The 12921-nt window shown below is 40.6% G+C and overlaps 1 protein-coding gene across 1 annotated transcript in view; it reads right to left on the reverse strand.

The window, feature by feature from the left end:
- The window catches only part of LOC124173651 (abl interactor 2), a 47473-nt gene that overhangs the window by 25208 nt on the left and 9344 nt on the right, over positions 1 to 12921 (reverse strand). The window contains exon 6 of the mRNA XM_046553064.1: positions 2424 to 2754. Coding sequence (XP_046409020.1) covers positions 2424 to 2754 — 331 coding nt within the window. The remainder of the gene's footprint in view (positions 1 to 2423; positions 2755 to 12921) is intronic.

The raw sequence follows: 12921 nt of genomic DNA on the forward strand, positions 1-12921 counted from the left end.
CCCCATAGTGGAGTTCCAAAAAAGGGGGGGGTTGTCTTAGAATCGTGTTCGTCTTAGATTCGTGCAAATACAGTATTTTGGAAACGGGTGGAGGCCCTCGTTTTTCTTTTTTTCTCGTCACTGAGCGATAGAGGGCGACATAAATGGCGGTTAGGCCGGCTGCCGCTAAAATTCCGTGGGTGCTGGAAACAAATATCTATCTCTTGCAAACTTAATAGTTGTTATTCGCTCCTAACCACAAATTTATAACATTAAATTCTTATAGTCATCTTTGCAATTCATTAATTCATTACGTTTTCTAAACTGGTCGGGAATTTCTTAAGCGATCGTTGATGTTGAAGTATGAACGAGAAATAGGAATTTTTTTGGAGGTATAATTACTTAACGATCTTTCACAGCATAAATCAATAACAAAAAGCCTTTTCTATGAATAATACCGAGAATAACCACCAAAAACATTTAAATAAGACCACTAAAGACAAAAAAGGGGGGAAGAAACAAAAGCGAACATTTTTTCGTGACTTATGAAAAAGTTTTGAAATTACGAAACTCGATTTTATGAAGTGCCAATTTTCCGGTCCCACTGACTTAGTAAAATCAAGAGTTTACTGTACATGCACATATCATGGGCAAAGTGCGCAATTTGCCCAGTTGTGTAAAAATAAGTCGCGCCTGGTAGAGGGTTAAAAGCAATAATTATGCCAAATGTGTCTTGTGCTTGCCGCTTACCAAAATCTTCCCTAGCGCTTCCAATACAATAACAAGAGGCCCAACGACAAATGTCGTTTCTTCGAAAAAAGCCACTGTTAATCTTTTGGTATAATTTTGAGGAGAGTGGCAAGTGGAGCCTTCACTTTTCCGCATTTGAAATGACACTGCTTAAATACCTAAACGCCATTACGATGATAAAAAAATTGTCTCATGCCTATGCTTGCTGCAATTAAAATCAATGAAAAACTTTATGCCATATGATCACAATGAAAACAGCAAAATATATTGCCATGACGAAGCCCTGAACCCTGGCCCCCTGGGTGGGAGTCGTATATGCTACCACTACTCCATCCGACCAGTCAGTTTCTGGGAGTGATATTTTCGAATTATACACAGCTAGTGAAAAGTACCGCATGAAAATTAAGTAATTACAGCCTAACTAAGGCCCATTCAACGGATCCACCACTAGTTCAGAGATGTGTTCAACATTCCGATGGCCATAAAAAATACGGCATAGAAAAAGGCGGAGCAAAGTACGTGGTCTCCCTTGTGAGTGTATGTGCGTGTGAATGTATCTAAGGATATAGTGATTTACTGGTACTTTTTGTGTGTTATTTGCTCGTAATCCTCAACACCCCTCCTACGTGTATTAATTGTGACAGTGAAACCATCAGATTCATCAATCAATGTAATATATAAAAGGCAGAAGATATAATGATTAAAGGTAAGTATACAATGCAAACTATGGGCCCTTAGATCGCAGTATAACATAATGAATCAGTTTAGTATTCAGTTTAGTAATGTAGCGTTGAGATACCGTACTTTCCCGAATCCACGCAATCGGTCAATTTGGGGAATAATATTACACATTATGATTGGCAATGCTTGAGGTGCAACTCTCAGACTATATTAATGTTTATTGATTTTGATTGATTAATAACGTAAGAATACGTGGAAGAGTTCATGAATATCGCAGTGAATTGAATGAAACTACACCGAGAATTTACCATGCATTTCTCCGCTGAGAATCCACCCCACCGATCGAAATCTCTGAAGCACTAACGCAGAATGTTCAACTTACGTAAATTTTGACTTACGCAGAGTCTGCCGGAACGCATCTCTTATGTAACTCGAGGGATGCCTGTATGTGTTATAGACTAGGATTCTGTTTTTACAAGTAGTTTAAATTGTGTAAAACAGTTCAGTTGTTTCACACCAGCAAGTGAATTGCAGTACATGGGCTTGTGTAGTGATTATTATCGCAGTGTATAATTTTATGTTTTATGTACAACGGCAGACAAACTCATACATATTTCAGGGCTTCCCACCTAAATGTGATTATTTGCAAGATAATACCAGTTCTGTCACAATGATGAGATTTACTAGCATGCCATGTGAAAAATCATACATTCTCGGGATCTAATCACAGGTTCTTGGCTTTCCCACCCAATAAGCTATGAGATCACTTTAACTCCAAGATCCTGAACTCATGTGGTTATTGATTCGATGTTTTTCTTGAAGTTTACTGCAATTTCATTTGAAAGTTACCCAAGACTTCAAAATTCCAAGGAATCAGCTATTAAATGCAGCATTTATTTTGTCATTACCTGTGTATAATTACTATAAATATGCGTCTACTTATACCAATACGTATGTGCTAACCCAAAAAGGACTACATCTGGCATAGGCAATGGACAACGCTGAATACTTACGAGGCATGGAGGTATGATGATCAGCAACATTGTAGCCAATGTTTGTGGCTGGAGGCGGTGGAGGGGGTGGCGTCTGAGGGTGGTTTTGCTGCTGCTGCTGCATCTGCTGCGTGGCATGCGATGGCATGGGATGGACCAGTCCAACTTGCGGGGGTGGCGGGGAGAGGGGAGGAACAGCACCCACGCCACCCATTTGGGGAGATGCATGATGAGGCAGCGTGTGCGTGTGCATGTGCCCAGATGGGGGCATGGGCAGGGTGCTGTAGCCGGCCGCTCGCTCCCCACGCCTCGGGTGGCCCAGCGGATAATTCGGAGCATAGTGACTGGGAACCTATTGCAAGCAGACAATTAACTGTTATAGTACAAGATATGCACAACAACATCCTCTGCAAACGTCTGAGGCTGCCTTTCCAAAGTTTATTTGCAATCCCTGCTACAGCTCGTGATCTTCGATGTAAATGGGAAGCACCAATGCACATCTATCTATTTAGCATGCTTTTATAAAAATAAATGCAGTGATTTCTATGTTTTCATCCAGTCGACAAAACTTGACCATACACATTCATAATACTTTGAAGAACATGACAAAATATTAAGTATAATTGACATCAGTTTTCTCTTCAAGAAAGGTTATAGTTGGAATGACTTTTTGGGCTGATGGTGTCCACCAAAAGTATTACAAAAGTCATCGTTGACAAGCATCATGTTTTATTTGCGGCTGAGCTTTGAGCCACTGAGTGCATCTACCAAGTTGTGGATGGTGGTTCGACCTCTAGATATAGAGGTTAGCTGCAAGGTAAGCAAGTGAACTCATCAAATAAGCAGTTGTGGAAAAGAAGCCAATGTGTTCTGAGGGGGTATTGGTCTATCCTTGGGTGAGGTAAGCCATTTAAATGATGCAAAAACCTATGAAGATGCTGCGGCTTGGCAACTGGAGGCCGCCAACAATAATGCCTCTTATCACCCGGGGTCATGAGAGCTCTTCTTCATAGGTGTGAAGGTGGAGACAGTATTGGTAGGTATAGCGACACACATTTCATCACAGGCATCTCTCAGGTAACACTCACTTTAACGGCTGTAATACTGCGACATGGAAGGCATGGGGAAACCACCATATTATCATCCTGCGGAGTCGCAGCTACTCCACTCAATTTATAAAATGACATGATTGAATTCTCTAGAGTGAAATATTCTGGTTCTGGTATTCTATAAACAAGTCCCCCATTCAGATCTCTGGGCGGGGACTACTCAAGATGTTATATCAGTCAAATGTGATACAATTTTAAGGATAGGAACATGGAACGCTAGATCACTTCATACCTGCAGTAGGCTAGAAAAATTAAAGGTGCATGTGTCGTCTTTGCCTTCAAAGCGAAGGGGCGAAGGCGCAGCAATGTGATATATGCAGTTTGCGTTGCCTGAAGTTTCCAGTCCGTCTCGTCTTGTTTGAATGAGCTTATGCTACGCTTATTTCTTCTGAAATTGTACTGTTTGGACTATTTTGAATAATAGTAGCCTTGTTGTAACTATAAATCTTTGTGTCAAACAATTACAGCTTAAAAAACTTAAATTCTGTCAGATATGTGTCGCGTTAGGTCTCATTCTTTTTAGAACCTCGTGCGTGTCCTACAATGCTGAAAGATATCGAGATATCCTTGAGCTCAGTAGGTGACTTACCTAGCATTTGGCCTCCAGAAACTGGGAGATCAATCAAGGTCAGTTGGTGAGACGGGGTAGGGATGAAACACGTTTCCATTGTTCCCCTGTAACTTGATATTTTTCTGTGGGGTCTCGGAAAGGAAAAAAAAAACCGCAGAGGAATTGGCTGATGGAGGGCCGAGTGTGGCTCTGTTAAAACTACGACATGGTTATTATCCTACGGCGCTGAGATTGCCTCGATTGTTGTCCAAGCTCTTGGGAAGGTTCATGCTATGTGCCTGTCGTGTTTTGCCTTAAAATTTTCCACAGCTGCAATTCTATTGCAATACTCCTGCTAGAGCACTTACACAAAATTGTTCGTGAATAGGACAAGCATCGTAGAGCAACGGCATATGCAAAGAGAGGATCAGAACTCTTTCTACTCCCTCTTATGCCGCTATTACCGCCGCAGTTATAAAAATTTCCTCTTTCAATTAGTATTAAAAGGGGAAATTTCGATAACTGTCAAAATTCCAGGCATACGTCTGCAAAACCGCGCGATAGTATAAAAAAATGCCGCAAAATTTTTCTCTTCATAGCTTTGATGCTCAAAATAGGGGTGAGCCTCTTACACGTGTGCGCCTCTTACACACGCTTATACGGTAATAATCTCCTTGCACAGTTTGCAACCTATTATTTTTTTAAAGTATTGGTGTTGGCTTTACTTTCCTCCTAGGCGATTTTATATCACTATTGCTATCTAATTCCTGGTTTTTCAGGGTAAAGCAGCAAAGAAAGGCTTAAGAAAAACTTTAAGAGGCCTAGTGATAGGTCTAACAATAAGAGCAAAAAAGTGACTGGTTTGAGAAAGCAACAGCAGCTGAGCTATCGCTAGCCACATCTGTGACACTGTGCTCGCAAGGGAAAGATGCGGCAGCGAAGATAATCACGGAAATGACCACGACCACCCAGAGGGAAACAGATATTACAGAAATGAAGGAAAATTACTAATTACTAACTCAAAATGAACTGATGCCGGAAGAAGCTATTTAGCTGATTGTTGATGGCAATTTAACAAAACTTCTATCCAAAATTATTCATAAGATTGTCAAGATCTGTGGCTATCAGCATTATCCTAGTTATGAAAGGACTACAGTAAACTCTCGATTATACGAAGCAGGATTTTACGAAGTTTTCGATTATACGAAGTGATAGTGCGGTCCCGGCGAAAAGCCTATGGTAAATACATGGTGCTATTCCATTATGCGAAGTTTCCATTATACGAAATGTTTCGAATTTACGAACCTCGGATCGGTCCCCAGGAGCAAAAGGCATTCGTTTATACGAACTATGGCGAAATATTTGTCAAAAAAACTAGTTACTCCGGCGTAAGTAGCTAAAAAAAATCAGCGCTTCCAACTGTGGTTCATCAAAAGTGTGAAATCGTAAATGATAGTGCAACTTTGGAGAGAAAGGGTTCGCCTAAAACCTCACGGTGGGAATTTAGGGGAAGTAGGACTTAATTAAAATATCGCGACTGATATAATGCCCCTATTTACGTGCCTATTAGTAAACATCGCATCGACAATACTTCGTAGTTTAACATGTCAGGAAGGTCGAGCGGGGTATTTCGTACACTCCTAATTAACCCTTTGCACTGCTGTGAACGTACCTGGTACGTTCGCAAGGCAGGCTGCTGTGAACGTACTTCGAAGACTACTTGACTACTTTTCGCCGAAGCACTACGAAGGGTCCCTAATCCGGGACCCTTTCCTCGAGGAGCTCACCCTCGCTGGCCCCTCTCTTCGACCCTCCGGGCGTGGGGCCTTTTCTCCCCAAAAGTGACCGCTCTGACTGCATTTTGAAAATCTATCAATCAATGCCATCATCAAAAATAATTGTTTGCATCGCACTCCTGCCTATCAGGCATTCAAGTACGTCTCTGAACCGTGTTTCTGCGATGAGGAATAACGACTTTGTTAACTTTGCTAAAATGGCCAAGTTAATAAAATTGTCATTTTTCATCGCAGAAACACGATTCAAAGACGTACTTTATTTCCTCCACTACAATCGCAAATTGCTGGAAATCGGCCGGATTCCCTTTGATAGCGCATCATGAGGATGTTCTCGAGGTTGGTAATGGATACAACAAGCCTACTAGTAATTCTACTGCTATAGTATCACGGCCATGGTTGATTCGTTACGTTATACATTCAGGAAGCAGCAGCGGATAAAATCGCGGAGGAGATTAGAGGCTTAAAAGATGATTTTGAAAAATTCTTGGAAAAAGCAGGAAGAGCACAGCGCGCAACATCAAACGATTATATTGCCCTTGACGATGATCTCCGGGCTTGCGACAATGGGACGCCGGTACATGCGTCGGAAGAAGCAGCGGCCGGGACTAGTCATAATAGCAGTGACGACGAAGATGAAAGTGAAGTAATTTCACCAAATAAAAAAGAAGTACCCGCTGCCCTCAAAACATTAAGATATATTGATCTGGCTAACGAGTTAGGTCCCCAATTTCATTCCCATTTATGCAAGTGAGAAACCATGGAGGAAGCGGCGATGGAGAAGGGCAAAAAGGAAAAAAAATAATTGATATTTTAGTAGTATCTTTTCGTGTATATAATAGCCTTCCTGAATAAACAACTTAAATATCTTAAGTATTGGGCTCTATTAACCACCAACTTATTTTTCAGTCTACTCGTAATGAAGACGCACTTCTAACCGTGAACTTTCTTCTCGCGCGTCACCCGTTTTCCCATGCCGAGAGATCTTTCTTTCCTAAGTCTTTGTTTACTTCCTCCCGCGACCTTCTGCTGATCTTGCTGACACCCATCTTACGCATCCCAAACCCCTCCTTCCCCAGCATTTCCCATTCACTCCCTCCCCCCTAAGGTGACAGAGGTCGAGTGCGTCGCAAAAAATACGGCCCCCAAACGTAGACTGAGGCAGAGCTGAAGGCCATTTCCCCACCCTTCTTTCTCCTGCCCCCTTCACCACTGTTCACCACTCCTTTGTGCTGACCACACTTCTTTCCTCAGGCAATCCCCATCCCACTCTTATTCACCCCGCCCACTGGGAACGTTCCCCGATTGTGGAGAAGGGCATGGATCATCTTTACCTGCAACGGGGGTAAGTTATTAACTGGAGAGAGGCTGAAGAAGTATCTTCCACTATCAGGGAAATGGTGCCGCGCTTATAATTCCCTCTCTTCTTCTCTGCTGACGTTACAATTGAAATTATTTTCTTTGCTCTTCCCTCACTATATTTATTTACGATTATTGCGCGACTTTTTTTAGTGCTAAAGCTAAGAAAATCTTTTCTCTACGTCAATGATTCTTTGCATAACTTTCAATACGGAAGAGAAAGGGACACGAAAAGTAAATGAGGTGAATGTACAGGTTTTTGCGTGTCATTTTTGGGAATTCACGCAAGTGAACCAATACTTCACACACGTTGAGAAATGATGAAACATCTCTTGTAGAAAAACAATCAATGCGGATAATAACGTTTCCCTCTTTATTTCTCCGATAATGGAAGATGTTTCTCCTGTCGTTTTCCGGTTGGAACCTTGCTCCTGTCGGCATAAAAGAAGAGAGAGAAATACTATATGAACATAGCACTTCACACCCGGTATGAAGAATATGGTCCTGATGAAGAATAAAGTCTTTCGTAGCAACGTCTGCGAAGATGATGGAGCACAGTATCCGGACGGAGAGCTCACACAGAATTTACTTCCAATATTCGCCAGAAGATAATCATATCGTACGAAATTCAGAATCGTAACTGAATCTCAACAAAAATAACCAATGGAAAAGATTGCACATTCAATTGAATATACAGAGTAACTCGAAATATTAACTTACGAAGGTTATTTACGAAACGGGTGGAGGCCCTCGTTTTTCTTTTTTTTCTCGTCACTGAGCGATAGAGGGCGACATAAATGGCGGTTAGGCCGGCTGCCGCTAACATTCCGTGGGTACTGGAAACAAATATCTATCTTACGCAAACTTAATAGTTGTTATTCGCTCCTAACCACAAATTTATAGCATTAAATTCTTATAATAAAGTTAGCAATTCATTATTTGATTACGTTTTCAAAACTGGTCGGGAATTTCTTAAGCGATCGTTGATGTTGAAGTATGAACAAGAAATGGGAATTTTATGGTGGTATAATTATTTAACGAATTTTCACATCATACATCGATAACAAAAAGCCTTTTCTATGAATTATACCTAGAATAACCACCGAAAACATTTAAATGAGACCACTAAAGACAAAAAACGGCGGAAGAAACAAAAGCGAACATTTTTTTCGTGACTTATGTAAAAGGTTTGAATTTACGAAACTCGATTTTACGAAGTGCCGATTTTCCGGTCCCACTGACTTCGTAAAATCAAGAGTTTACTGTAGATGAAAAAAAATCTTCATACCCAGAGGGGACATCAGTGGAAGAAAAAAATTTAAAGTGGACCTTCAAGGGCTTCTGAACCACACAGCCTCGCGCATCATAGCATCAATGCCAAGATTCAGTGATGATCACGGGGTCAACTTTTCCCTTAAATGCAAATGAAAACTAGTTGTGGAGCAGGTGAACTTATTCTTGATGTTTTCTTATGATTTAAATACTTTTGTTAATTTATAATGGTTCATATATAACTTCATGTTTTCCATTGCATTTTCAAAATATAAAATGCTTGCGAGGTGATTTCTGATGAGTGTTATATCAGAAAAAATGATGACACGAAGTTCAACTTTTACCTAATTAAGTACTACTTTTGTCTTGAAATGCAGGTTTCGGCTGTCCCACGGAATATTTTTCATCATGTTCTGTTTTATTGCTTCTTTTCATCGATGTAAATAAAAAAATATTTTTAGCTGTAACTTAAGTAACCATTGCTTTTCGCATCCGAGTGTGATTTTCAAGCAAGCTAGCTGACACACATTGTTACATTTTATAAATAATTAATTATGTTAGTTGAGTATATTACACGTAAGTATATATCAAATGAGAAACCTCTCCATTTTTTGTTTGCCACCCGTTTTTCCCTTCCGTTTTGAAAACTGCGAGCGATGATATCTTCATTACGTAAAAAGACTACATTCCGTTAAATTACGGAATTCCGTTATAACATCATGAACCACAATTCAATGCTGAAATTTTATTTTTTTAAATTTCGTTTTACTCCCAAACCACTGAATACAGCTCAAATTGAGCCATTTTATATTGAGTATTCAAAAAGTTTAACAATTATTTACACGAACAACCAAGCCCTAGATAGGGGAAACCTTCCCAGGCAGGACTCGAACCCGCGATTTCTTGTATGGCAGGCGAGGACATTACCCAGCCGCCACCGAGGTCAGCAGCAGTTTGTTGACGAAATGCCTGTTTACATAATGACGATATCATCGCGAACAATTTCGGAAAAGGTGTTCACTCAAAAGGACCGCCGCCACTTAGGTGTCACGTATCAACTCCGACTGCGACCCCTGTTCCAGGAATCCGTATCAAATTTTTCATGAGTATCAAATTTCTCCTCGGAGTCGTCGCGGGTGAAGTTGAGAAGGGAGTTGCCTTTCCCCCCCCCCTTTCTCTCCCATGCGGTTATTCGGCTTCAGTCTCCATGTTCCGGCGCTGCGGCTAGAGGCCTTCCTTAGCCGTTAAATTGGGAAATTCAAACGCTAGGGCACCCCCTTACATGGTACGCAATAAACATATATTGCTCACATCAGGGGCGGCTCCAGGATTTCCTTGAGGGGGGGGCGCGACGGGCTGCTTACCCCTCCCCCCACTCTCTCTCTCTCATGATGTGGCATACAAGCGTCAAAATAAGATAAGAGTTTCAGCATTATAGTTGAGAAAGAATGAAGGAATTGGTACAAATTGTTTGGTTTTAATGAGCGAATTGCACCGAATACACCGAGAAAATTGCAAAAGCCCGTGTTATTTTATGGAAAAAGTTGTAAAAGTAATTTCCGATTTACATGTGGAATTTCAAACTATCTGTACATTTTTCGTTCCAAGCGGGAGACACAAGCTTTGAATAGACGTTCGAATCGTTGATATCGAAGGAGAGTGGAGGGAAATAGGGCGAGAAAATAAAAAAAAACGCTGTGCAATCTTATGGGAAAATTGTGAGTATAATTTACGACTCATGTATTATTTATGCACTTTCAATTATGATCAAATCATGAAAACAGAGAATCCACACCGAATGCAGCGAACCCCATCCCTGTAGATCAAAGCTTGAGAGAGAAAAAGCAGACGTAAGTGTAACATTTATAAATAGAGGGTAGTCTACGGTACGTGATGCGAGTTCGCATTTTATACCCCTTGACAAAAGTGCTTAGCGGGCGAAATGAAGTTTTCTCTTCAATGTATTAAATTCCAATTTTACCCATAAGTATTTAACTTTTGGATTTCAGGAACTACTGTATGATTGATCAAGAAAATACAACTTAAGTCAACAGTAAAATCATTTGCCGCATTTCACTTTGCCGCATTGTACTTTTATTTTTTTCAATAACGGTGCATATTTATCACATATTTTTTCAAGCATGCTTTCTAACGAGTCCGTATTTTTTATTTCCATGAAAACAGCTGGGATTAGTGTATTCAACTTGAAGCACTCTATTGACTCTCCAGCAAATCTGTCCTTGATATCCTAATTTACGTAATCTAAAATGGGAATAAAGATTATTTTTTCCCAATACGCGATTATATCGTCTTCATCATTGGTAGCCGGGTAATTTGCTCGATTCTTTTGTCGATTGGCTGCACGTGGAATGCGGATTTGAATGTCCATTTCCTCCATAATTTTCTTAGCCTTTGCAAAAATTCCAGAGAAAATTTTATAAGAGTTCATCCGCTTATCCTTTAGTACTTCAAAAGTTTGGTCAACTTTTTTTAGCTTGAAAAATATCTACAGTCTCCTTTTGCAAATATCTGCTTAAAATATAAATTGCACTCAAAACATCACTCAGACTATATATATACAGTTCAAATTAATTCACAATTACAAATTGATAACGATAAACATCTTCCTTTAGTTGCCGTTTTATAATCATCCCACTTTGACACTTTTTCGAGAGCTTTGGCAATATCATATGTGAATCGTCTCTAAAAGTTACAATAGCTTTATGCCTTTCTACCCATCTAGTCTCACAGTTACCTGTCATTTGATGAACTAAGATATCAACAATGGCTTTATTACATTTACTTGATGCTTTAAAAAGTCGCGGGAAGAGATGTCGAATCTTGTTCCTTTGAATCATTTTCTAGCCGAGGCTTCTTCCTTATTAGCCACCTAGCCATTTTGCATATCTATGCAAATCAATTTAGATCTACACGTACACAAAGAAAGAGAAATCAATTTGATAACATAAAAAAAGAATACAACCTCAAAACGAATGCAACTGTCCAAGCTCACGTGTGATTGATGAATTACTCCAACCGTTTCAGAGAGAAAGTCTTCAACTTTAGAATGTGTCGTCAGAAGAAATCTTCGACAATTTTTGCTCGTAATTGTACAGACTTCCAACTTCAAACAGCAGGCCAGCAAAACAGATACCTGCGCTCCACCTTTGTGCTGCTTGACCGTGCGCACGAGTGGAAACGACCGATGAATCTGTTGTCGGAGACTTTCAAATTCGAATCATAGATCTGGCAGGCTCATCTAAGGAATATATAGTTGCAGAAATTTTCTACAAAGAAAATAAACTCGCCTGCCGACAGTGAAACAAATTATTCGGAACATCTCAACTTCGAGAAAAACTCTTTCTGGCTGTAGGAATGTATGCTCCGTAGAATGGGGTGACTTCGGCCACACGCGCTTTGCTTCACAAATTGATACTTGGTAGCACAATGGGTGACGATCCATCATTTCATTCTCGCCTTTCCTGGCATAGGTAAAAGGAGATTACAAGCAGCAAAAAAATTCCGTCAGTCACCGCCCAGGGGGGGCGCGCGCCCCCCGCGCGCTATCAATAGCAAAGCTATGGTAGTCACATGGCTCACATCCACCATTTAAGACCCTTGAGTGTATTCCTATTAAATGCATGATTCATCTGCATACATAATAACTGGAGATGGGTCGGTTCTGGTACCCAGTTCTCGGTACTGCCGGTTCTTGGCCTGTCGAACCACTACCAATTGCATAGAGTCGGTACTTTGGAACTGGCTAGGAACGATGGCAAGGATTTGAATAAGATGTCCAAAGCTGAAATGGTCTGTAGCATATTCAACGCCAAAAAGTGAAAAAAAAAGATTAAAAAATGCATATGTAACTTTCCACCTGCATGGTGTCAACATTTTTTTCTCTTTCTAGAAACGAGCCTAAAAACGAGCTGACTTTTTGCCTGCCTCCGTCCACGGCACGGGGCCATTCTTTCAACTTGCTATCAGTCTCTATGGATGCCTTTAAATGAGTCGAATCACACCGTCTATGGTGTGAAATACAGCCAATTCTATGTTGAACCTGCTTACAGATAAAACGACTTTTCGTCGACAGCCATTCACGAGAAATTCGGTGGCTTTCAGAAAAGATAACTCTCTGTAATGCTGTGTGCCATGAATGCCGTGAAAATCGTTCTGTCTGAAAGTGGTCTTAAGATTGAATCATGTACATATACAGTGATTGTTCTACGTACGAGCAAGATGCATTCCAAGAGCTTGTTCGTAAGTAGATAAACCCAAGGCATCGAAAAGTGTGGTTATCCTGCAGAATGCAACACTGCATTACAATTTTGCGTTAACTCACGGCCGCTCAGTTTAACCATGGTGTCACTGTGCCGGCGTGTTGAGCAGTTTATTGTTGAGGTAATGTGAGAACTGTGACAGTGAAGCATGCGAAT

This window comes from Ischnura elegans, chromosome 1 (genome assembly GCF_921293095.1).
Source record: "Ischnura elegans chromosome 1, ioIscEleg1.1, whole genome shotgun sequence".
Classification (NCBI taxonomy): Eukaryota; Metazoa; Arthropoda; class Insecta; order Odonata; family Coenagrionidae; genus Ischnura; species Ischnura elegans.